The sequence below is a fragment of the Syngnathus scovelli genome, chromosome 11 (assembly GCF_024217435.2).
Source record: "Syngnathus scovelli strain Florida chromosome 11, RoL_Ssco_1.2, whole genome shotgun sequence".
Classification (NCBI taxonomy): domain Eukaryota; kingdom Metazoa; phylum Chordata; class Actinopteri; order Syngnathiformes; family Syngnathidae; genus Syngnathus; species Syngnathus scovelli.
Window position 1 is genome coordinate 3,262,361 of NC_090857.1, and position 27,087 is coordinate 3,289,447.

At 40.5% G+C, this 27,087-nt stretch overlaps 1 protein-coding gene across 7 annotated transcripts in view; it reads right to left on the bottom strand.

Annotated features, from left to right (window-relative positions):
* Positions 1-4,759: 4,759 nt before the first annotated feature.
* The window catches only part of chl1b (cell adhesion molecule L1-like b), a 35,249-nt gene continuing 12,921 nt past the window's right edge, over positions 4,760-27,087 (bottom strand). For 2 of the 7 annotated variants that reach the window (XM_049733412.2, XM_049733413.2), the window contains exons 2-27: positions 24,221-24,402; positions 22,529-22,637; positions 22,198-22,388; positions 21,648-21,770; positions 21,252-21,422; positions 21,069-21,098; positions 20,845-20,956; positions 20,550-20,731; positions 20,182-20,313; positions 19,403-19,543; positions 19,055-19,166; positions 18,578-18,744; positions 18,345-18,510; positions 18,137-18,261; positions 17,888-17,989; positions 17,468-17,665; positions 17,202-17,272; positions 16,429-16,651; positions 15,524-15,559; positions 15,170-15,285; positions 14,828-15,032; positions 14,587-14,709; positions 13,471-13,650; positions 9,195-9,326; positions 8,527-8,599; positions 4,760-5,956 (exon numbers count right to left, since the gene is read on the bottom strand). In XM_049733412.2, coding sequence (XP_049589369.1) covers positions 5,752-5,956; positions 8,527-8,599; positions 9,195-9,326; positions 13,471-13,650; positions 14,587-14,709; positions 14,828-15,032; positions 15,170-15,285; positions 15,524-15,559; positions 16,429-16,651; positions 17,202-17,272; positions 17,468-17,665; positions 17,888-17,989; positions 18,137-18,261; positions 18,345-18,510; positions 18,578-18,744; positions 19,055-19,166; positions 19,403-19,543; positions 20,182-20,313; positions 20,550-20,731; positions 20,845-20,956; positions 21,069-21,098; positions 21,252-21,422; positions 21,648-21,770; positions 22,198-22,388; positions 22,529-22,637; positions 24,221-24,359 — 3,564 coding nt within the window. In that variant the 5' untranslated portion in view covers positions 24,360-24,402 and the 3' untranslated portion in view covers positions 4,760-5,751. Of the gene's footprint in view, positions 5,957-8,328; positions 8,435-8,526; positions 8,600-9,194; positions 9,327-13,470; positions 13,651-14,586; positions 14,710-14,827; positions 15,033-15,169; positions 15,286-15,523; positions 15,560-16,428; positions 16,652-17,201; positions 17,273-17,467; positions 17,666-17,887; positions 17,990-18,136; positions 18,262-18,344; positions 18,511-18,577; positions 18,745-19,054; positions 19,167-19,402; positions 19,544-20,181; positions 20,314-20,549; positions 20,732-20,844; positions 20,957-21,068; positions 21,099-21,251; positions 21,423-21,647; positions 21,771-22,197; positions 22,389-22,528; positions 22,638-24,220; positions 24,403-24,650; positions 24,784-27,087 lie in introns of those variants that run through there. The other 5 variants (XM_049733414.2, XM_049733418.2, XM_049733415.2 and 2 more) reach the window with 5 other exon arrangements.

Here is a 27,087-nt window from a genome sequence, read left to right on the forward strand (position 1 = left end):
TAATGTCAGAAAAGTAAAGTCTGAAAAACTGTCAAAATAAATTGACTAACACTGCACGGCTGTGCTTGGATCCATTCTCAAGGCAGATAGATAGATAATCAAAGTCTGACAGAAGGTTTTACATTTCAAATAACCCAGGGTGCATTATCAGCAGTTATTTACAGTGTAAGCGCTGCTCATTAATTTTTCAACAAGCCCTAAAAGTCTGGCTGACAGGCAAAGCTGGCAAGCAAAAGCAAAAGAATGAGCTGTTGTTTTTTTACCCTCACAACGTGAAACCTAGTAATGGCATCGTGCAAAGTGCTAGCAAATGTATTATTTATGGACTGATGTTGTAATATGCAAAGGTCAAGGCCGCTGTCTCAACACAGCAGTTTGTCAGACATGTTTCACTCTACAATTTCAATGATAATATTTAAGATGAAATCAATATTAACTTATTCATAGCTGCTCAAACTACTGCTGGAAAAGAAAAGTCAAGGAGAGTTTGATGCGATGTACAGTATTTTTTTTTCATCACCTGAATCTAATGCTGGTTAGCTGTGGATTTTGAGCAAGATGAGTTGATTTTACCTAAGTTGGGTCAATTTGACCCAGCTGATTGAGTTGAAGATTGGATTCAGGTGAGCTGAGGAGCAAAAACTGATTGAATGTAACATTCTTAGGAAATGTTATTGGGGGATGGATGGCTCAGTTGGCAACTGATTATGGACGCAGGAATCAATAATTTATATTGGGTCAAAAAGGCCAACATTTGGCATGATTCAATTGACCTCCCCAAAAATGGGTCAAATGAATAACACATAAAACAACTTAGCCATTTGACTTGACATTCTGGGGTTATTTACATTACCCAGTTATTTTGGGTTAAATAAATAACCCAAAATGTTCCGTCCGGCCATTTTTGACCCAATTTGGGTAATTTTTGACCCGACTTTTTTGGATTATCAAGGGGCATTCAGTTTAAATACATATAATACAAGCGAATTACCTGGTGAACCCTGGTAGGGGAAAGTTAGTTAATCTTTTCTCTGAAATAAAATGAGAATTATTTTTAATCTAACTATACTGATATACTGACCCATTTATTGGTATATTTAGTTTAACATTGTGGGTAGTTTTTCTGCACTGGGTATGAGCAACACAGCAACAGCTCAGTCCCTTTTGGACAATAGCTATTTCACCCAATTTGGGTCACAGCACCGTCGTTTCTTCATCGGCGGATTCCACACCGGTGTTGTTATGAACGTTAGGCGGATTACACATGCAGCAACGGGTACCTTCCGTTGAAAGTGATCTTGCGACAGAATGTACCTGACTGCCTCCTTGTCTCTGTGTGTGTGTGTTTTTGTATTCTGCTTTGTAATCACATTACCCATGCATGTCTCATTAATTCCCCGCCTTGCTCAGTAGCCTACGACTCCTGCTGTCACAGTCCTGCAGCTACCGCATGCCAAACCGAGGGCTCTAAACAAAATAGCGGGTGAAGGTAAAACGATGGCCCGCAGAGCAGTCGGAAATCATTGTTGAGGGTCAGACGGTTTCATACCGAGACATCTCCGTGGGTGTCGCATACTAATAAATGAAGGCTGATTTCAAACATTGTTATTCTATTTCAATTGTTTCTTAAATTGTTGACGTTTTATCACTTTTCTTTTTCATTCAAACAAATCATGCTTATTTATTTTCAATTAATTTTGTCTCTTTACCTTGAGTTCAGCTGGCTTCTATGGGGAATCATTGAAAAATAATCATTCCAATACCCCCATAGAGATAATATGATCCACACAGTGAATTATTGATGATACTATATATTCCGAATACATATTTAATACACTTGATGACTTGGATTATAATGTTACATTTTGGGTATTGGATCATTTCCAGGCATGCTTTGACTGATTGTGATTGACATTGCAAAAGAATCCTCGATGACCCCATTTGACCGCTGGAAACGATTCTTGCATTCGGATTTGCGGAGATTCACAGCTACGGTGAATGATGACATATTTCTCAGATACATAGTCATATATCACACCGAAGCTCTCCGGTTGCTTTTCTGCACTCGGCATTCTTGTGAGGGAAAACGTGCTGCAGAGCTGAGACCAAACACGGCATTTTTTTTTTTTTTTTATGGAATGAAAGTTGCATAAGATCTTCCTTGTCCAAAAGTTGAAATCACGACTTCTCTCACTCATACTTTTTCATCATAATCTGACTCTCCAGTGATGCTCTAATTAACCTCATTTCATTCAAGCCGCAAGCAGTGATTATCTGCTTAATGCACTCGTTTCACAGGCACTTAATAAAATCATTCTTTTGTTTTATTCCCCATCTTTAGGCAATACTAATGCATACAGTTGTATTCTTCCGGAAATGTTTTGTAGTGTAGTTTTGTTTTATTCTTCTCATGGTAGAACTCAAATGAGAATCCAGGCGGGGGATTAAAAAGAAAAAAAGCGACTTGCTCATTTCCAACTCACGAGCGCCATTTTCAAAAGCTAGCATCAGAGAGAATTGGTGCTCTCTACAATGGGATCTATTTTGTTTGTAATATGAAGTATTTGCTTTGGCAAAACGAGTTGATGTAACCCCAAAGCTTTGATTTGCATCGAGTCTTGGGGATCATAAACCTCCCGTTTCCGTCAAACATCTGTTTCTGTCTCAGTTGCACAAATAATGAGGCATTAAACCGAACGGCAAGAAAACATCCAATTTCAATCAATCAAATAGAGAAAACAACACGACACAGTAGTTAAAGGCGACATTCTACGGCAAATTGTCTTTTTAATTGCTTGTACGCAAATAACTGGGTGAAGAGCAGGAATAAAATTTAACCTCTCGAGCAAGATAGTTGACGGGGCGGTAAATTCGACTTATGATTTACTTAGTTATCTCCCTGACATGTCACTTGATATACAAAATAGATTTTGTGAATGATTCATTGAAATTCCTCCATTTTAGATATTCACACCCGGTTTAAAAGCTAATAAAATAGACAAAATGAAGTCTTCACTTTTTATCCAGCTTTGACATCCTTGGCCATTGAAAGCATGCGTGCTTTAGTAGGCTGGTGCTGACACCCCTGAAAAATGCACAGCGCTACAAAATTACCATTTAAATGAGAAGCTGTTTTCTTTTGGTTAAAAAACATCATTATCATCCAACATTTCAGGCATAAAATTACAGTATGATGATTTCGGCTCAAATTATAATTAGAATGAAAATGATACGAGCCCATTTGTTGTTGACCAAGGATTGTGTTTGGGTGTTTGATATGATACAATGCCAGCGAGACAAATACAATTTGTAGTGCGATGGTGTCGTACGTCTTTGCGGGATGAGAGAAGCGTGCACCAAATTTCTTTATACAGTATTAGATTTCCTTTCTGGTTATGTTTCCTGGCTCAATATCACAATCAAATGAATCAGTTAAATAAATAACTGTTTCTTTGATTTGACAAAAGTCTATCGCTCAAATCAACTTTTTATTTTTACACCTAGAATAATTGCGTATAGTTTCATTTCAAAGTTGAATTTTTGACCGAATATTTGGTAAAAATATTCTGTAACAGTTCCAGAATAAGTCGACATTGCTTTATAAATCACTGACCCAGCCTGCCTTATCTCCATCCATCACTTTGTAGTAAATGCCTATGCTTGCAAAGTGGCTGACTTCTATTCTTTGCAGTGATTCCTATTAAAGTGATGGCCACACAATAAAGCATGTTTAAGCCTTTGACATTGCCTTTGTAATGGACTGTAGTCACAGAATGATGGGGCCATTTATTAAAGAATGCTTGAATATATTAAATCCCCCATGACTGCCTTTTTGCACATATGTCTGATGTCAAGCGTGGGCTTGTGAAGCCTTTTGTGGCAGATAAACTTGACTTGATGACAATCAACCATATGCTCGGCAAAACATTGAGCATATCAGGGGAAGGATTATGTCGGGAGTGTGTTTCTGGTCTCAAGCCTGGTCACATACTTTTGCGTGCACTTTACTGATTTGTTAATGTTTTGTGTTTCATCATGTCGCCTTAAATATATATTTGGATGGCCTTGCGCTGTGCATGCAATAACACAACCATCAATCAAGACCAAGGGTGTTCCATTCCTTTTTAAATTAAACGAAGGCCAGTTATGAGACCAAGCTATCGAGTTGTCTTATTCGCACCTCCATATAGGCAATGCTATCTTACCCAGTCCTTTTTCTATTTAAGTGTGTTCCTTGTCAAAGTTTTTAAAAGAAAAACATTTTTATTCACATCGTATGGTTATAATGTAATGACCGATCACCCCCAAGCGCTCTTGTAATATTAACCAAAGTGTCCATCACTGATAAGTGCGGGTTGCGTTTGTGAAATTTGCAGTGTCACAGTGTGAATATCTTGAGCAGATGTGAGAGCCCAGTGAAACTCAATTCCCTGCTATCAATCATCAGACTTGATTACAGCTCGCACTTTCTGCTCTGTTGCTTTTCTGAGCCTGTGCCTTTGAGTTCTCATGATTCCTTTTCCCAAAGCATAATGTTTCAACAGTCTTCAGCTCTGAAGGATGTTCTGGTGTACTGAATAATGTTTAAGTCACGTAGCAAATAGGCGTTCCATTTTAAAATCATCGGCTCAATTAATGCTAATATCTGTCTTGTTTATTATCTGTCATTTTTTTTAAAATCCATGTTGTCAACTGATGATACTTTTTGGGGCAGTAAATGTATCTTAACATTAAGCAGAGTTAACAGGCAAACAAGGCATTTAAAAACATGTCAGAAAAGACAATTTAATACATCAAAAAACACAAATTAATCTTCCAAACATGCAAAATGGCAAATTCCTTTTTTTTTTTCATTCATAAAACAATTCAGTGACTCTGGTGCTAGACTTTGTGTAAAATAACAAACGACGTGTCAACTGTAACAAAGTGTTTCCTTTCGTTAACATTTTTGTAATATTTTTACACACTGAAGTGATGTAATTTGCAAAAAAAATATATATGTTGAAATCTCAAAATCACCTATTCTATACATTCATCAAGTGACATTTTGTAAACTGGGCTGTTATAGCGATCAAACAATAAAGATCGTATTCCCTATGAGGCAAAATGACAACATTTTTACTTCTAACATCAACAGAATCAGGACTCAAAAATATGTATGATGTCCAGTAAAATACCACTGGGAAGTAATAAGTTAAGAAATAGCCTTTACAGACAGATCATATTGTGAAGATATCTCAAACAGGAAAGATAAATCACAAATTACTCTGTCAAAAGAATGCATTTGAATTTATATATATGAATGAAGCAGATCCAGCAAAGTTCTGAATATCTTTTTTTTAATGAAACCAACAATTCTTCAAAAAATGAAAAAAAAAATGCTCATAAACATTCACTTTACATTTTCTACAAAAATGGGGGTTGGGGGGGGGTTAACACACCACAGAAACACCCCCCAAAATAACAAAATCAAAATATATATATTAAAAAAAAAACATAAATCCACAGATTCAGAATCGCAAGTATGCAAGGGTTGACACTATATAAATACAAATAAGTATTTATGAATGGTCACTGAGCTGCAAACAAGAACTTTCGAAAATGGACGTCAGTACCATTGACAAGACGTATTGCATTTGACACAAAACGTGTGGTCTAGCGCACTCTCCTCTGTGTTCCCTTCCATTTGCCCCTGTGAGCAGGTTTAATGAAAATGGTGTGCATGGCGGAAGATGGATGAAGTTGGGCTGCTCATGCCGGGCTCTGTGCGGCGGCTTTCATCTCAGATGACATCCTCTTCTCCTTACGGCCGGCGTACTCGCCAATAAAGGAGCCATCTTCGTTGAAGTGAGTGTCTTCTTCAGCGTAGTCTACCAGGCTGTCCCCGCTGTCCCCCGCTTTGATCTCTCTGCTCAGAGAGGGGTGGCTGCCTTTTAGTGGCTTCTCATCATTGTCGCTGTTGGAGAAGCATGATGGAGTTATATCTTTGCCATGGATGGTTTTGGATTTACTCATGGAAGCCTTGGTTGCATTTTTTAAATGTTTGGAGATAATTTATTATGCATTCCCATTATTATGTACCGTTTTTTTCGGACTATAAGGCGCACCTAAAAACCTAAAATTTTCTCAAAAGCCGACAGTGCGCCTTATAGTCCGGTGCGCCTTATATATGGACCAAATTCCTAAATTTAAACTGGCCCGAAGCATTGTGTCATGAAATCAATCATAAGTGGCCCGCTCAAGATTATGAATCATGAATCAAAAAGACTATGGATTATTATTTTGTGATTATAAAGTAATTTGTTGCGTTTGAAGTTGAAATAAAAAAGATACAATGGAGAATGATTTGATTTGGATTAAAAATCTGACATGATGCATTAATGGTGCACCTTATAGTCCGGTGCGCCTTGTATAAGGACAACGTTTTAAAATGGGCCATTCATTGAAGGTGCGCCTTATAGTCCGGAAAATACGGTACTCCAGGAATGATGCTAAAACGGGGCTAGTATATAGCCATGTCAACAACCTGTGTAGCCCCAGTCAAACCCCTCCAGCATTTTATTTTACATCCAAAAATATATTTATACATTATTATCTCAGTCTCTTTATGTAACTGTCAAGCCTTGGGAGAGAAAAAAAAAATCCTGCAGCCGTCTGTAATATTTTCTCTCCAAAGTATACGACTGGAATTAAAGGAAACGACTGCATAAAAATAAAAAGTTTATATTTGAACGGTTGCTTAGCAAAACGCCAATTCCGATCAAGTTGAGACACTATCAAATATGAATAAAAACAGAATACATGAATTTGCAAATCATTTTCAACTTATGCTCTTAAAATACATTAGAAAGTCAAGGTTTCTTGGATCTTCAAAATATGCTTCTGTGAAACCAATCCAAAGTGCAAATGGGGCACCGGAGCCATTGCCCTTGAGAACTGCTCCATATGGCTCAAGGCCCAGTCAATACTACTTACATAATCAAATGTTCAGCGAGAAGATGAAGAATTCTTTACAAATTTCTCATGCAAAGGTAAAATTCTGCCACACTAAGAAATTTGACTTGATACTAATGTTGTCAATGCCACTGATTGGGAAATTACAGTACAACACAAGTCATGCAGGGGTAGTCTGTCGTAAATTGGCACACTACAGGATTAATGAAACGTGCACGGATAATACTGCCCCAGAGAAGGGCTGCTTTCGAATACTGATTGCTTTCAGCTTCCTGCTGTGTCCTGGGCACTATATGCCATCAGAGCAGGAAATGGCAGCATTTCAACATTGCTACAGCTCCCTTCAGAAAGCAATGTCTATTAAAAAAAAGTGTGCACACCACACTGAAGGCGCTTTGTGACCAGAGAAACTTTTACTAGTTTGAGAAATTGTCATCATGCGTGTCAATTTATAAAAAATTGGGGAAAGCATTTTTTTTTTTTTTTTTGCACAACAGCCTCGCCTCCACCAAGCAGAACCGATGGGTTTAGCCACAACTCACAAATCTAGACACTGTCAATCCGCTTGCTCTTTTGTATTCAAGTAAAATGTCAAGAAAGAACACAAAATGCTGGCTTTCCTTCATTGCTGCTCCTTTTTTTTTCTTTTTACTGCAGCCATTTGAACTCTTGGCATGTTAACGCACCAAAAATCCATTTCCAGCGTGTGCAACATAATGGCGAACAAGTGGTTACTTGTTACAATATACCTCGCACAGTCAAAGCCGCGGCATCGTGAGACACAAATGAGGTGAGAAGTTGCTTGTTGCCAGGTAATAGTTAGTTTGCCATGTGAGCAAATGCCATGTATTTTACAGATGTGTATACATATATACTATTTATATATGTATGTTTATATACATTCATGAACACAGATATAAATATATATGCACAAATATGGATATTAATACACTATATATATTTTTTTATACATATATAAATATACATGTACATATTTGTATATGTATACATATATGTATACATGAATGTGCATACGTGGTCATATGCATACGTATATGTTTACATAAGCGTACATCTGAGTTTAGCATGTGAAAAATACAGTGGCAAGCTGAAATCAACCGTATCTGTTGGTGGAAACATGGCTCATAAATTGAGGGAAATTGTGGTATCCTCCATTTAGATGTGTAACACTTACAAATAAAGTACACCATTATACGGGAATTATTCCCTAGAGGTTGGTCTAAAGCAGTCCATTTTTTTTTTTTTTTTTTGGTGTCCCTAACATTTCCTAGCTCTCATTGGTCAGAAATGCCTTGTGCCTAATTAGCTGGATGCATGTGCTACTGCAACAACATTGATGTGCAAACACCTCACATTGCTATTGCTGCTCATCACGTACGTTCCAATTCCCCAGCACCATCAAATTTCTTCCACAGAAGAAGTATGAGGCTCGGTGTCAACCTCATGAGTGTTACGTTCTCTTTGCAGCAGTAGGGAAGAAATAAAGAGTCGCACTGAGATGGGAGCAAAGAGACTTAAAGAGCAAAGTAGCGCTTTGAGGGTGTCACTTACCTGTATTCGCAAAATGTGTCGTCATTCATACCCTGGGACTCCACGTCTGGATGAAGGTCTTCCTTTTCTTTTACTGCTCGCAAAATGAGGAAGACAAAGTCAAACACATGCTCAAGAGAGCTGCAAATGAAAAACATCGTCTCGCAACTCACGACTATTTTACAATCAAGCTCGTTAATGCAAGTCAGAAGGAGATGTTCTTTTGGACGGAACATTTATAATTAAGTGATTTATATTGTACATGGGGGGTGGTTAGTTTTACACAAATAATCGCCGTTTGAGACAACAATAATGGGAATTTAATGAGAGAACAAAGAAGTGAGCTGCGTATCCCTTTTGTTTTCATGACGGGTGAACGATACCCAGACACCAACCTGATGGCCATTAGCTGTGAATAATAAAGGCAATTACCAACTCTCCAGATCCCAGTAGAAGAAAAAAAAAAAGTCAGCTAACCATAACACTTGTGTCATCATTACCGGCACACCAACAAGTGCAACATTTGCATATTGTCCTGCTGTGGGCTCTACATTGTTTATAAATCTGAGTGTGTAAATAATGAAACATTGAAATTCAGAACAGAAAAAGTCATTTCCTACCACTTATTTTTCTACAAAAATAAACTATTGACACAATGTGTACTGTAGTATATATAGTATACCACATACCTGAATATTTTCCTCCCTTATTTCTGTTGACAAAACAGGCAATCAGCACGATGAGTGTGAGTAGAGCAATGGCGCACAACAGGCCAATAAACCAGCCCTGGTTAGATATTCCGCCGTGGATGCTGGCAAGACCTGAGAAGAAGAATACTCAGTGACTTTGACACGCCTTGACCTTTTTATCGGACACCTTGATTGAATGTTTACATCGACATCGCCTATCTGATGCGGAAGCAGTAGTCCAGTGATGGAAACGCGCCAATATTAATATTAAACAGCTAATTCGCCTGTCTAATTAATCAAGTATGGAGCACTATACAAATGGAATTCCTTGATCCATGCCGCCGGATTAAATCCTTTTGACAATGGAGGACCACGCTCCCCAAGGACACACCTGTAGTCAGTGCGAGAGTGGAGGTCGTTTCAATGTCCTACTTTTTGTTTTTTTATCGGAGAGGAGGGGGGGGGCAGTAATCTCAGGTCGGTACACATACAGTGACCTCGGCCTGTGCATGGGTCTTGGACGAAGAAAACTCATTTTTGTCTTGCAACACCATCACTCAAAACAGAAATTTTGACTTCCTCAGCAAAATTCATATCTTGCAAACATGGTATGACGGTAAACACAGTACACACTGTCTCACCTTTTTTAGATTTAAATTAGTTTTTTAAAAGTTATGTCCGTGCCTCACTTGGTTCGATTCAACGTCACCCAGCAAAAAAAAAAAAAAAATCAAGCTCACGACGCTAATAATGCAGCACAATGTAGTAAAACTGGCGAGTTGATAAATTTCCGACACATAAGCATATACCCAAATGTTCCTGAAAAGCACGGCTGGAGAACCTTAGTGTCATTTGTTCAAGAAGACAAGCTGCTATCAGATATCTATGTGCGGTCAGTGATAACTGCAAACACGGTAAACCAAAGACAAACTAGACTTTTTAAAGCAGCTAAATGGTACTTGTGTGAAAGTGGCCAAAGATTCATCCTTTAGAAAATAAATGGCACTTCCGGACAAAGATCGATTTGCGCAGCAATGCTTCCCTGTCAAAACATTTTAGTGGGGTAGTGAATACCTTTACCACAAATAGAACTATGGATTTTGGAGGGGGGGTGGAAATGTCAGCACACAGAAAAAGATGAACAGTTAGACAACAAGTAAATTGGCGATCCCACTCGACTGACTCTCCTGTTGACCAACTCATACAAACAATTAAACTGCTAGTGGAGAAAAAAACAGGTAACTTTATTAAAATTGACTGGCAGTTTTTATTTTCCGAATCTCTTCTTTAATTTGCATCATCAAACTCAGACCTTGCAAGTCAGCTGGGGAGGAACAGCATCTAATAATGTAGTGAATGATGTGCATCATTAGTATGCCTTGACAGCTGCTGCCTGAGCAGGTCGACATCAATCCACTTCATTTCCCCATGGCAAACATGCAAATCTTCTGTCCTGCCTTCAGCTCAGGTGCTTTATTTACTCAGGTGATAATTCAGCACACATGGACACCTGCGTCTGCGTTGCCCATCCAAACCCGTGCAAATGACACTCTTTGACTAATGTTGATGGATTAGTTGGCGACTATGGTAATTCCAATCATCGGACCCGCACAATGCATTTGACTAAGTTCAGACCCTGAACTAAAAATATCCTTAGGCTGTCTCCTGTGTTGTGTGTGGGTTTTTTTTTTTTTTGTGTGTGTCATTGCACTTCTCAGCTTGCTATAAAAATGCAGGCGAAACCAGCTGCTCAGACAACAGGGGAGTTCCTCTATAATGCAGCAGCAAAGTCAAAGGGACTTTTGGATAAGGTGACGCCACCAAATATTCTGATATGACTACTTCCAACAGCTTCCACTTATCCATTTATCGCACTGGCCTCTAAATATCAACCTCCCAGTATGCGCTCGCAAATCCCCAGAATACCCCCGGGAGGATATTCCTCTTCATTTTCCCTCCGCTCAGAAAACTTCTTGTCTCAATGCGGTTCAGCTGCTTAGCCAGTCAGGTGACTGTTGGGTCAATACGCTGCCGTGTAGAGTGGAGACTGGGGCCTAAGAAATCAATCACTGACAATTAGATGTGTTTGTCTCATTCAAGTGATGCATTCTCCAGCTACACTGTCTGGCCACAATATAGATCTTGTAGCTTTGAATCCCTTTGAAGGAGCAGGATGATAAAAACTGTATTAGAACTAGAAGATTAGTTGCTGGGAAAATGAAGCTTCATGAACCATTTGTTGTATTTCTTTTACTCATCTAGACTAGAGGAAACTATTGGTTTAAAGAAAGGGGTTTGGAAAATGTTAATGTGCTTTCAGGCTGTTTAACCAACAAGTGGTTCATGAAGCGTCTTGAAGCTTCATTTTGTCGTCACTCGGCAGTATCGCTTGCCGTCTTTTCCGGACTATAAGGCCCATTTTTAAATTTGGTCCTTATATAAGACGCACCAAATTATAAGCTGCACTGTCGGCTTTTGAGAAAATTTTAGGTTTTTAGGTGCGCCTTATAGTCCGGAAAATACGGTATACTTCTGCTTGTAATTCGTAAGGGCAATATATCATGCTCACTTTACACACATTAAAAATCGAATAAATGAGTAATCACATATTTCAAATTGCTCTGACTAGACTTTTTACGTTCTTTTATGCTTCATTGTGGTATTGAGGTGCTACCTATGGTGGACTGAGTGGATTTGGTCAAAGGGGACTTGGGGGTGCTTGGAGCTGATTTGCCTGAAAAGAAACATAGACCTTTAGGTTATTAATCATTATTGGGCTCGTATTACTACCTAGAATGTTGGCATGCATGTATTTTAACTATTTTGTATATTAGTGACTATTCCTGCTAATACAGTGGACAAAATTCTGCATGTGTAATTGATTATTTATCTGCTTTTAACTCCCATCCCACGCACACACACCTCATTTTGCACCTTAAAGTGTCTCACGTCTGATTCATAAAATAACATCATACATGAGAAAATGAATTATCCCTTGGCCTTCTAAAAAGAAGAATTATTAATGAGGCAATTAGAGCTAAGAGGAATGTTCTTTTTCTCCGTAACATGCATTAAGTGCTTCCTGCTGGTAGCAAGGAATTGGTATTGCTACCCATCTGCACACAAATTATGTTCAAACTGTTTTGTGCATATAATAAAAACACATGAATCGTGCCACTTGACTAAGGCATAGCAGGATTTTTTTCGAGAACTATCCCTAAAATATAAATTCATTTTCATGTTCTAATTTCAGATTGTATGTGTGAAATGCCATGCATCTACTATGCTCTTCTACTTGGGCCATCAGCGGGAAGCAGAGTGGGAGCTGCAGGGGCGTAAAATGAATGAAAATAAAATACAAAAGGGACACGCAAATGCATTGCTAAGCAGGCGTTCAAACACATTTAGACATTGCGAGATCAAAGGTTCTGCTTGAAGCGAAGCACGACAGCAAGCAGACAACAAAAAACTGCACAAGGTGCTAACCAATATTCAACTAATACCTTTAATACTTACGGTAATTGTTACACATGCAGTGATGTAAAAATAAAGTGGAATACAAAGAGAATTCTTGTAATCATTTCTTTTTGCTTTTTATCATTAAAAAATAAACAATCACAGACTGAGACAATTAAGTTGGCGGGATTTGTAGCTCAATAATGATACAGTGATCCGAAATTAAAAGTACAGACGAGTCATCTCGGATGCCTACGGTCTGTTTATATTGAAACTTAAATATGTATCTGTTTCATTTCCTGTATTTGTTCACGAGAGGTGCGCTGTGTAATCCCCAACAAATAATATGTTGTAAAAAAGCGACAATTACATGCAACAAGCTGGATCATTATACAAATTTACCCAGCGTCTCTTTCATGATTGCACAATTCATTATCGGAACCTTCAGTTACTCCGCGCTCCAAGCAATTTTCTTTCTTTGCTGATTGTCTCATAACTTGCACTTTCCATCCAATCAATAAGCACTTGCTCTGTCAGTGACAAATGAAAAGCTACAGTGCAAACATATTAAATTGTTTGTCCCCAAATATAACTTAGTGGGACAAAAGAAAAGCTTGGCTGACCAGCTGGCTGCAGCTTTTACAGCCTGAATGCTGTTTTAGAAAACAAAAAATGGCTTTGTTACACGCCTCACTAAACCTGGATTATACAGAAGCAATTCTGGGCCATAACTCTAATGTTGTTGCCTCTTAATGTAACACCAACACACACCAGTTGATTCAATCCTATTTGAATCGTGTTGCTTGCCGCTATTACTCACTTGCTTCAAGGGTGGTGGTACTTTCCTCGCTGATATTGGGCCCGCAGCCCACCCTGGTGCAGGAACGCAGGTGGAACTTGTATTTGCTTAAAGGTTCCAAGTCCCGCAGGGTCCATTTGGTCGTGTCGGGCTTGCTGATGTCAATACTCTGCAGTTGTCCGACTTCCTCTGTGTTGTTAACTACGATCGATGACAAGTTGACAAAACAAAACAAAATGGCGTGAAGCTTTAAGACACGGTGGAATACAATCAAACTGTAGCTCTACGATTTAAGTTTTGCACACAAAAAAAAAAGTCACATACAGTATCATTTGAAAATTCGGCACCACATTTTATTGTATTTTTTGTACTATAAGGTGCACCAAATTATTTAGCACGGTCTCACTGAACAGATTTTTTTGGGGTGGGTTGGAGCCTTGTAACAGCTGCTCCTTACCTTGAAATTGTACTTAAGCAGGGACCTTAAGCAGCTGGCTGCAATGTCCTTAACTTTTTGCACAAGGGGACTTTAACATAGTCACACCTCAATGAGTACCTCAGCTTTATTGCTGAGGTGCATTCAAAGCGTCCTCTCCTGAAATACACGGTGACATTTGGCCCTCTTCGCCAGCTGCCAAATCAAACTCAATTAGCCAGGAAATGCGGCAACAGGATGATGTTGGAAGTTACTCCCGAGGTTCACTTTTACTTTTGTTTGAGGAGAGCAGTGTGTCAACACGGGTTAATGTTCGGTGATCGAATCCTGTTGGGACTGCGAGCTATTGCGGTGATGTCCCGTGCAAACTGCACACAGTCAGGAAACCTAACAAACTCTGACATAATTGTCTTGCTCTGCATGAGTCAAGCAAGGGTTTTCGACACAAAGGAAAGCAGACCTGACATGTTTCCTGGACACAGATTTTGACATCGGTATGACCTCCAATTCATGGGCAGCATGAGTCCCGTTTCTGTGATAGGCTAGCCAACATGACAAGCTGGTTTATATGACAATGTGACCAGAAGATGCAAAATTGCAAATTTCTTCATGTGGAATAAATGGCCTCTTTCTTTAAATATTGTTTTCTTGTGGTGAGATTAAATCTGGGTCACGTATTTTAATAGAGAATGGGTACCTACTTAGCTGATACGCTAAAAGGTATCCTGTCAGAATCCCATTAGGCTCCGATGGTGGGGCCCAAGCCAGAGAGACCGTGTGCTTCTGTGTATCAGTCACCTTGAAAACTGGATTTTTCTCAGGAACTGTGGGGGTAAAAAAGCAGTTGAATTCAGAACCCACATATCCCTTTTGTTTTTACTCGCGGCTTCACAAGATCTAAATCAATACACTCCATGTTGTTTTTTTTGCCCACAGTCCTACCTCCCTCCGGGGTTTTGAAGTTGACGGGATGGCTGCCTGGACCGTTGCCGCGATTGTTAAAGGTCATGACAATGAGACTGTACTCAGAGAAGGGTTGTAGTTTGGGTACGATGGCGTGGTTTCGGTCGCCAGGTAACGTCAGCGTTTGTTTGTGTCCGTGGCTTTTCTTCAAATCCAGCAAACTGCGTAGACGCCACCAGTTAATCTATGCACAACGAAAGAGACACTCAGTACCGCCTTGGAGGAGGATGTATAGGTGAGGGCGGAATGAGAGCAGCAAGTGTTTAGAGCAGGTCAGGGTTATATCTTGGCTAAAAAGAAGGCTCTGTTTTGAAGTATTACCCGGTAACCTCCCAGATGTCCATGCAACTTGTCCTTGTTTACACGAGTCCAGCTGACCTTGACCGCTGAGCTGTTCATCACCACCACAGCAACATCCTCAGGTGCGGCGGACGGAACTGTGCAGGCAAACACAATAGAAATATATAGCACGCTGCTTTTGTGAGACAAAGAGAGCTACAACTATTGTGACAAAATCCAATTTACATTTGAAAGGCTACATCACAAAGATCAGACAAGGCCGGTGTCGATATCTTGGGAAAACACATCACTACGGGGGAGCTCTACCATCAGCCACAGAAATGTGTAAAATAAGTAACATCAAGGAGCATTTATTTTCTATCTAGAGGTCGTGACCTGTGTTGGACTCCTGAGGACAAGTCCAAAAGAAAGCTAAACACACACAAAAAAGAATACAGGTGGTTGCTTTTCCAAAATTACACAAGCGATACTAACATATTTCTTTAAAATATTCATGGATGGCTGAATTTATAGATGAATTAGTCAAAGTGAAGTAAAATGACTCTTTTCTATTTAATCTTGTCCTTTCCTTTCATATTAAAACGATAGATCACAAAAAAACACTAGCTACCTGAAAATTGACTGTTCAATATCTAGAAACCGTGTGAGTTTATGTCAGAAGGGGAAAATGGCTCTCAGAGGATAGAAATGGATTAAATTCTAAGTTCGATATCCAGCAACTGAAAACATTGGTTTGAGTATTGCTGGGATCTCAAAAGTAAGAATTGACATCTATGTGTTGCTCCTGATCTTAGTCAATTAAATAATTTTAATTTGTAATATTTTATACTGAATAGTGAAAGCTTTTAGGCAATTTATACCAAAAGGATGATCCAGAAAAGAACGTTATTGTTTGTAATTGGCGAATGATCTTATTTCTGGAAAACGACCACTCGTCCCCATCAATATGAAAACGTGGTAGAAAACAAACGACTATAAAAAGCATTATTCTGTAGAATTCAATGTCATGGCTTCATGAAGTTAGTTCATGTGTGAGGAAACAGTTGCTTATTCCACACAGTACATCCAACAAAGCTTGAAAACCAAAATGTTGAGGTCCCAACATTTTCTGCAAGGTGGAAGATACAATCAAAGTTGCATCCTGTAGCTGTTTAAAACCAATAAGGAATAAAACCAAAACACTTGGGTGAAGCCAATCTCCTTAAACACAAGTGAGACATACTGTCAGCTGCAAAGATTCAAAATGAATTAGTGTCAGCCAAATTAAAAAGGGTCCTCACAATCTTCGCCGGAGTAGCCAGTCACTACTCTGGGCTCGGGGCCCCAACCCTGGTTGTTCCTGGTTTGGATCTTGATCTCATAGGGCACAAACGTGGGTGTCTTCTTCACCACGAACGAGTGTCTCTTCACCGTGTGCTCCTTCCAGTCATCCTCCAAGTCTTGCCGTCTGTAGCTCACTATGTACTCCAGACCGGGCCCGTTGTGTTCAATTGGCAACAAGGGCTGAATAAAAAAAAAAAAAAAAAGAGGATAGGGCGGGTGAGCGAGGTGGCTTTTAAACCCGGCTTCCTTTATTGCGTAAAACAGCACTTGTATTTCTTTTCTCCAATGTCACTCCTTCCATTTCACTAAAATGAAAAGTCAGTGCTTGGAGAATTCGCTTGTGTTTTATCTTGCCATCTATTAAAACAATGGGCAGAGTATCCAGCTCAGGCAGGGCTTTTCTTAAATGTAGGATCTGGCTGGAACATAATGCAATTATTCTCTGAATAGAGGACAGTGTGCAAGAAATACAATATAATTCACAAAACGAACATGGTGAACAAAGGGGGGGAGCTCATCAATCTGGAATTCAAAAGCCAACTTTGTATGACACGAGAGCCAGCTAATACTTGAAGGTAAGATTTGTCTGATGATAATAAAATGGAAGCTTTGGCTCGGACGGCTTTCAATGGATACTCATTCAAATAAAGAGCAAAGCCGAAATATTGAAATGAGTTGATTTGTTACAGATTTAAAAGGTAGTTAGATTTGTTTCATAGTCTTTTCATACCTCCCAGTTGATATCCATTTCATGCGGCAAATGACCTTCGATTTTGATATTTTCCGGGTTCTTGTCAGGGGCTGTAGAAAAGAGTGAGTATGGATTTTGTCAGAATTGTTAGTGTGAAAGAACTCTCAAGTGCAATAGGCAGAGCAAAGACAAGATTGGAATCAATTATGTCACAGCTCTGAGTGTTTCAAAGTTCCCACAGAGCACAACGTTGGCAGCTGTAGTGGGCTCGCTATAATAAACAATAGACAGAGGACACATTAGACCTGTTGGAGGAGTTTTGTATCTCTCTGTGGGCTCGCTGGGACGACCCCTCCCGACACCGTTAACGGCAGCCACACGGAAGCGGTAGTCGACGTGACCGTGTAGTTTGAGGACGGACGAAATGTGATTCCCGGGTACCCTGAGGAGCTCCTTCCAATTTCCAGGCTCCCACTGGCTCTCCTCGTATTGAATAATAAACTCTGTTGAAAGGCAGAGAGACAATCAGCCCCTAAGCGCTTTGGCTCCTGCCAAAGAATCGCTTAGCCAACCACAGGCTGTGCAGAGCACGCCTCGCTCTCTGCTTTGGGCTCCCACAAAAACACTGATCACGATTTATACTTGGACGGATCAATGACCGATACAAGCTAAACACGACACGAAAAATTATGCAGGTCATATGAACACTAGACATTTGCTCTCACCTGTGATTGAGCTGTTGTGATTGTCTCCCGGGGTCCATTTCAGTTTCACACTTTTGGTCTTGTGTTCTGAGAGCACCAAGTGCTCAGGTGCATCGGGGACATCTGCAACCCATGACAGCGGTTTGGGGTCAATCAAAGACACATCAATCTCAGTAGGAAACAAAACCAAGGCAATCAATTGCCAATCATGATAAGATGTGCAATTCAATGAATCGTCTTCTGGTGATGTCACAACTATAGGTGGCTCACCTAAAACCATGAGCAATGCTGAGGCAGTGTCCTGGTCCACCGAGGTTCTTCCAACACATTTGTATACACCTTGATCTCTGTGGCTCACATTGACAATTTGAAGGATACCATCCTCCACAAAGAATCTGTCAACCAGAAGATGTATGCACAATACTGATTGACAAAACCAAGCAGCTTTGAAATACAAGACAAAAATCCAGGACCCTACCTTGAATTCTCCGTATAATTCAAGCCGATGTTCATATCGTCTTTTTCCCACAGGAGCTCAAAGTCGTTGCTGAAGGACTTGTCGTATTCTGCCAGGCATGAGAACTGGGCCGTGGTGCCGACGAGGATCTGCTGGTCTTCCGGGGCCGCCGTTATTCTCGTGGCATCTTTACAAGGAGGACACTGAAAATGAGGAATGCGAGCCACGACGAACACATCAAGTGCAACGTGTACCTGTCACATAAAGCGAAGCTTCAATGGCAGATGAGCCTTCTGTGTTTTTGGCGTAACACGTATACTGTCCCGTGTCCTCTTTTTCTGTGGTGTAGATCTCTAATGAACCGTTGTCATGCACGGTAAACCTCGGCCCCACCAACGATCCAGAGGAATCATCTTTGCTCCTGTAAACAATACATGATGATATAAAGACATGAGAACTTGTAGATTTTCGGATTGTTCAACATGTAGTCATTGTGGTTGCTTAGTAACCATCTAGGTTGTCTCTATCGAGTCTATCAATTTTAAATCAAGTTAAGGTCAACTATCACATTTTACATATGTATCGAGAGTCCATAAATATCCATTGGAAATTAAAATGTTTTTTTTAATGGACGCCGATGCCGTATACGTCGAGCAGTTGAGATCTACTGCTCCCTGTTGTCGAGAGGAAGAACAGCAGAGCACGCAGCGCAGCACAGCCTGTCCACCCACCAAGTGATTGTCGATGGCGGAGAGCTGAAGACGTTGCAGTGCATCACCACCCCCCTCCCTTCCACAGCCGTGTAATCCTCCCCCTGCGTTGTAAGAATCATCGGAGGAAGATCTGTAAAGCACAAAATTGGAATGGAAAGCATATGAATGAGTTTGTGATGGCAACAACTACACTCTGTGAACAAAAGAGGGCGCGGCTTTAAGCTGTAACGATGGATCGACATGATGGACAGATGCCAGCATCAGGACCAGCTGGATAACTAACAGGCACATTCCTCACGGTTGAGTTTGCAATTCAAAATAAAAATGAAAATCAGAACATGCTAAAATAAGACTGCACGTGCTTACTCATGACCATGATGTTTGCATTGGCGAGGAGGGTTCCATGTGGGTTGGACGCTTGGCACTGATAGACTGCACTGTCAGATGCTTTGGCATTGTGCAAAATGATGGTGTCATCAAACACCTTTCTGTTTGCCGCCGGTGCTTCTGCAAAAGAAGATTAAAAGACACTTAACCAAAACAAAGCACTGCATTTGGGCAGGTAAACTTGCAGCCAGGAAAATTTGGAGGGAATATGCTCAAAGCTATGGCATTATTTGCAAGTACATTTTTATGCCAATAAAACAAACCCCATTGTTCATTGCATGTTTGAATTTGGTTAATGACATCAGCGTATCAAACACAGCAAAGCCTCAAATGTTTTTTTTTTTTAAATTCTGTCAATCATCTTATCTTATGCAGTCAAAAACACTTCTCCCGCTTTCCCATAATGTATCATTTTGAACCAGCAGATTTCAGCAGGAGCCAAAACTTTATAAATAATAAAATAACATTTTTCCTTCATTTTCGATACCATCTTTGAATCCCAGTCGTGAGATTTCAATTTGACGATTTCAGAGTTGGTGACAGCTCAGGACTAAGCTCAAAGTATTTCAAAGTAGTTTCCGCTCATCCTCTGAGCATTTGAGAGTTCACCAACCATTCCAGGCGTCTTTTAAGCAATGCCGTCCTTTCTTTGCTCTCTCATGCACAAAGTGAGCGAAAAGCGACACATAAATTGCTGATGATTTGTAAATTCCAATCGATGACGTGAAGTGACGTGAAGACTGCTGGGACTCACTCACCGTGCAACGGCAGACCATTCACCCTCCAAGTGATAGCCGGCTGTGGAGTCCCACTCGCTGAGCACTTGATGAGCACATCTGAGCCAATCATACTGAGCTGACTCTCAGGCTCCGACAGCCACTCTGGAGGCTCTGACAAGACACACAATCAGGATGATTTTGATCAAACTGAATACAGCTCTGACATTAAGCAGTTACAAGGAACGAGGAAAGAATATTTCATTCAGTGCAAGAGCTCCATTATGATGAAGAAACGCATGTCGGAGAGGCTTTACTAGGAAACTTGGACAAATTGTCGCTATTAGAAAACATCTTCAAAGAGCTCTGTTGTAAATAAGAGCCACCTTCAATCTGCACATTTGATTTACCTTCAACGGTGACTGCGAAATAATGGACCACCTCTCCCAGTCGGTTCTTGGCCTTGCACCTGTACTTGCCGCTGTCTTCTTGTTCGATATTTGGCACAATCAGCAATTTTCCATGACTTTCCAGTTTGGCCCTAGATGGGAGCTCATAACCTATTTTAAGCCACTCGACCTGTGGAGTTGGACTTCAAGAAAAATGACCAATATTAGGTTACATTTTTATTGATATAGGTGTGTTTACCTGTAGGAATGATATATGCAGTTCTAATCAGTTTTGCATACATGTAGTTGAACTCACAATCCCTCAGGAATGCACTCCAATTTCATGTCGTCTCCCCTGACAAGACGTTTCTCTGTCCGGACACCAGAGGGCGTCATAAGCAAAGGTCTCCGCTGCAGGATGGCATTGGCTAACAGTGCAGGAATCAGAAATACAAGATGAGGAGTTTATTCAAGATTACCGGGAGAAAAAAAAAAACTGTGAAATGAAATGAAAATGTACACAAACACTAAAAAACTCACCAACTTCAGGACTCAAGCCATGACTTTTTTCTGAAATGCAGGAGGGTGGGATGAAAAAAAAACACAAAGTGGATGCAAAATTACAAATATTCACAAACTAAAACCAAAGACGCGCATATGAATGAGACAAAATGGCACAAATGTGGCTGTATAATTTATAAGGGAAAAAAAAGTGCCGCCTACTTGTGTTGACAACGACCGACATGGCTGTTTTCTGAACGATGGTTCGTATTCTTGGGAAGGCAGCAAAGCAGCAGTAGTCTCTTCTGCTGTCTTTTTCGACCGCGTGAGAAAAGTACAGATCTCCATCCAAGCTCATAGACACCCGCTCATCTTGTTCAATATGCTGGAGGTCTGAGTAACAGAATGTACCAAATATTCAAAAGTCAGAACATTTATTTCATATTTCTAATCACACATGTAATCAAACAACGCCTGTGGAAGTGTGAAGATAGTAGAAAGTTTTAATTTTGAATAATTGCTGAAATGACTTCCCACGAGGACACAAATAGTGTGAGCAATCATAATGTGTGGCGATAACATTTAAAGCGACCATTTAACTGGAAATAAATCACTTACTGATAGTCATCCAATAGATCTGCAGCGGGGGGATTCCTTTAGGTGGGTCGCATTTTAAAGTAAAGGGCTGGCCTTCCTCCACCACAACAGGATCAAGTGTTTCTTTTGGAAACTTTGGGACATCTAGAAGAGTAGGACAAAGATAACTAAATACTATCACACATGGGTTGAATGATGCTGATCGTTCTCCAAACAAAATGGCTCTAATACAGGGGTCACCCGGACTCGGCGACCCCTGCTCTAATAGAATACCGTGCGAAGCTTTTCTAAACTGTAGCGGTCAACCTGAGAGTGGAATGTGCACTTCAAGTGAGTGGGAGCAAAAATGCAAATGTTCAAATCAGGTGGAAAGGCTAATGTTCAGTCTACCACACAGAATGTAGGTACTGTATTAACACAATATGAGTTGTGCTAAAAAGCTTTCTCCCACCTCTAATTGAATCTCAGTAGTACTGCATAGGAATGAATTCAAATCACTTCGCTGTAATATTGCACCACCAATACCCCCTCCCCCCACACAAACACACAGGCATGTGTATATGTTACTCACGGGGGACAATGAATTCAATCTCCCTCGATGTGGCGGTCCCCAGTTTGTTAGAAGCGTAACAAAGATATGTTCCCTGATACTCTGTAAGGTTCCCATTATTGGGGATGACAAAAGTCCCAGAATCGTCTTCTTTCATCAGCCGGGGGTCTGACGAAGGGTCGAATTCCTGGCCATTTTTCATCCATCTGAATCTACACGATAAAAATTGAGGAATAACAAAGCTTTTGATATTTGTCCCAGGGTGGGCAAAGGGTTATTGTGATTTCAATGTTCTAGAGCTTTTATTTCTCTTTGCTTTTGAAGCTGAAGCGACACAGAACGGGTTACTCACTCTGGCATGGGATTCCCTTTGGCCTCGCACGTCATCGGATAACTCTCGTCAAATGGGAAGGCGATAAGGGAGCTTGGCGACTGGGCCGTGATGGTGGGCAGCTGCTCAACTGGGCAGCAAAGCATGAAAATTGGAGTCGCTCATGAAAAGTTACAACTTGTAGCACAACATGAAACGGAATGGGCTGGTGGTTTCGCTCGTAACAAATTCGGTGTTCAATAATTTGATGGGAGGTGAATTCCAATAATAAACAGACAAAACTAGAAAATCCAATCCAGCGAGTGGAAAGAAGACAAACCCAAACGTGGTTTGGGATTTATTCCTTTTTGTCACAAGCTATCCCCCCCTCAAGACTGAACTCCAGAAAGTTCCTTTCATTTTTAGAAACAAAAAAATGTTTGAACTGCTCTTTATCGAACCCTACGAGACAGTGTTGAATAATTTAGAGGGAGATTTGATATGCGTTTCCAAGGAAACTGAAATGCACACAAACACAAAAGATACAAGAAACATGATTCAAGGCAGATAATAGCTGTAAATATATTCTATTCACACAGTGCTTGATGAAAGTACGCCTACTCTAAATTATTCAACTGTTTTGTTTTCCCAATGAGAATACATTTCCTTTTTGTTTGTCTGTTTGCAATTGGAAGCAGAAGGAATGATAAGAATTATAAATAACCTGAGTACCGATTCCTCACATGACCAAGGTTGAGCTGCACATTTGAATTCATCTCAGCTCAGGTCTTACAGTGAACAGTTTGCGTGCGTTCTCCCTGAGCACATGTGGGGGTGGTCTCCATGGGCTAACTTACTCCCACATCAAAACACTTCATTGAAGACTCTAAATTGCCCGTAGGTGCAAAAAGTGAAGCTGTCTGCCTCCATCTGTCAGCCTTATGATTGACAGGTGACAAATGAGAGGTTACCGTACCTCACCTTCCCTGCAAATCTGGACGAATAGATATTCACCTCCTGTCTAACAGCTTACGTTCATAAAATACAAAAAAAAAGTAGACATCCACCCCGAGGAGAAACGAGTCTAAACATGTCCGACTGAAACTAAAAAAGACGTTCTGACAAGATGTCCTATTCCAGCCCTGTGGGAAGCAGTTGTGCCCATGAAGTATTGGGTGTCAAGCACCACAGCGATATTTTTTAGTAAAGCTCTCTCCCTCGAGCTGGTGGTTGGGTCACTGTTCTACAAGGCAAGTGGAATCTAAATTCATTCCTGCATCGGCACCAAAAAATATTCCTCCCCATTTCAGACAGTACTGTTTGACCTTGTTCTAACTATGGCAATGCTGATGGCTGTTTTGTGAGCCCTGTCTTCTTTTTTTGTGTTAGTATGACTCTAGCCGACTTTCTATCCGTCAATGGTAATGAATGAGTTAACTTACTGTTTTAACGCTTTATTAGTTGTGAGCTGGTAGTAGTTTCTGATAAAGCAGGCCCCTTATATTATTACTAAGAGGGGGAAATAATATCTAAAGAGTTGAACTCATATTTGTTTAATTTTTTGTATTTTCACAAGCCAATGTTGTTTTTTAGGATAGGAATGATACAAGATACTTTCTGCTTTCAAATTGAAAAATTGCTACGTATTTTGTGTTGAACCAATAATTTAATCATTTGATCTAATATACTGTTTTTTTTCAAGTTTTGTTACAAAGAGTAAAAGGTATCACTAACCTTCCAGCGGGATGTCAACGGCTGTCGTAGTATGAACGTTACAGATAAACGTGACTGTGGCCAGAATGCCAAATATTCTCCATCTTCTGTGTAATGTCATGCTTTTCATTGTTGATGTCAAGAAACGAGAGCTTTCCATTGTTTCCTCACTTTCTGTCTCCGGTGCAGTGAAGAGGTGGTACCTGTGAATGCAGAGCAGACGGAGAAGCCCACGTGAATCCACCCACGTGTTGGCAAAGCAAAAGGCAAACCCCAGACACAACAAATCCCCCGTGACTACTCTCTCTCGTCAGCCATGCGTAACCAGGCGTGCTCAATATGTTCATTTGCGGCAACAGGAACTCTGCTCAACATGTAAATTTGGGTGAAATAGTCACATTAAAGTCACCTCGCTACCCACTCAAGTCAACCACCCACTCACACAGCACACCTTTCATCATTTTATCTTTTAAGTTTGATGTCTATCCCTGCATAAGGTGTATTTTCTTCCTTGCGACAATAAAAAACAAATCATGATAGATTTAATGACGCCTGACAAATGTTCGCACTCATTCTGGCGTAACCAGTTTTACCTTCTAAAGATCTGACAATAAAGCTTTGCAAATTAACATGCAGCAACATGATTGCAGGTAGTTTTGCTGCCTGAGGGGTGTGAAGCATCGTTCAACTGATGTCTGATAATCAAAGTACCTTACCGCCTGCACTTACATACTGTTTTCCAGCTAACAGCCCAGATTGTGACCTTCTAATGAGCGCACGAACGGTCAGAGAGCGGAAAGAGTGAAGTTGGGTCACTTTAGTGTCAAGCCTCTTGGGTGTACGTTCACTTGGCTTCCTCGTTTTGACTGCGAACCAGCGCACTATATCACGCTTGAGTAATTTGTTTAACAGATAACGCTGAAAACCTGCTAACACTTAAAGGGGTGTGGTACAAATTTATGGTGCCACTGATATGGGAAGTTTTTAGTTATATGGTTGTATTCACTCGTCCTTTAAGAATGCGCTCTGACTAACAAATGTATGCTAATCAATAAAACAAACAGAATATATTTGCATTTCTTTATTTATACTCTGATCGGAACTGTGCAATTTGTGTTACAGCATCGAGCTCATGGAGTTATGGGATTTAAAACCGGGCATTTTCAAATTGGGGAATACACTAGGGTCAATCTGAGCGAGACGAAATGCAATTATTAATCAACCCGAGACGAATGAACAAATTCAATTAATTCTTTCCAGACGTATTTTCAATTGAACATGCACTCTGAACTTAACAACCATTCCTCAAGTTAATGGTATTAACTAGGGGCCCCGCGGGTCAATACTCGTATTCAAAGCAGCTTGTGACCTCAGCTCCACCCACATATATCAGCGACGGGGTTCAGGGCTCGAGGTTAGCATTACCGGCACGGCACTCAATAAAAATTCAGAGCTATTGACCGTATCTAGAGCTGGGTGTTTTGGCAGTATAAGTCGCGCTAAAAATAGCCCGAGGGCTTCATTTGTTTCCCACACATTTTGATTGATGTTGTTAAACGCTGAATAAAATCAAAAGGTAGAAGCTCGCTGTAATCGGCTCGTGCTTTGTTCATGGGATTGGCGCGGTTTCATAGGAGGAGTTCCAATTCCCCGAAGCCGTTGTTTTCCTAATGTCCGCATTTGCCAGCCAAAGGCCTCACTCCGCCCTCACCACTTCACATGGATTACATTTTGTTCACACTGTGCTTGATGATTTGTCTTCTGATTTAATTTCTCTCCCCCCCTATTAAACATTTATTGAAAACTAACACTGCCATCTGGTAGTGGGAGGTTCGCTAAGGACTTGACTGTGTCGAGTGTTAATGTCTACATTGAACTCGGGGCTATGCTGGCTATTCGACGTATACGATGCGCATGAGCGGCCCCCTAAAGCTCGCGTGATTTAAAGACCCCAGGGTCTTCTTAATCCCCGCCCCTTTCAACAGCGATCGGACCAGTCGGAGATTGATGAATCTGGCAGGAGGCTAAAAACTGTTCCCTGTTGGAAGGGGAGACAAACCCAAACTTTGCTTAGCCAAGATTCAAAGGGGACAGATGCCCTGCAATGGAGGGGGCAAGGAGGAGTAAACAGTCAAGGGCAAATCAAAACATTTTCATGACTTTGAAAGTCTTGGTGTGACACTTATTCTTGAAAAGACAGAAAGAAAGATGATTCAAATGTAGACAAAAACCGGTATGTTTTTTTTTTGTCTCGTTCCTTTTTGCTCGACTAATCCTTTCTTGGCTTATCAAATTGCAGCATGCCGGGGTCTTAACCTTACAATCAATCCCTCAATGTTCTGTGACGTGTTTAAGGATGAAGTAACCTGTCAATAGATGCGATAGATACAGATGTCGATCCCATCTAACATACTATGTGGCTGAAAATTCTTTATCTCTGCGACATACTGACTTATTGGTTGCTGAAAAAAAATGGCAAACCTGTATTTTTGCAAGCTCCATCATCATATTCTGACCATCTGGTCTGGCCTTGCACCTTGGCTCTAACCCTCAAACACCTTGCACATACCAAATTCACAATACTGCAATTTTACTCACTTCAAGGCGAAACAACATGGAATGATTTGTAGCGAGGGACTTCCACTTGTTGTGGTGGGTGTTGCCGGGGTTCAAGAGAAACCACACAAAATTCGCTACAGTAGCCTCTTTAGCTTCCCCATCTGCTGCTTTCTCACACAAAGACAACAGACAGGCACGTGTGGACCTCGTGTAGTTTACTGTGAAAGCCTCTAATAGGATTAGGCAGTTCGTCCGTCGTCTTGTCAGGCTGGATTAAAATATTGCCTTTGCTTAAAACCGGCAATGGCACTCCGCACTCTTCTGACATT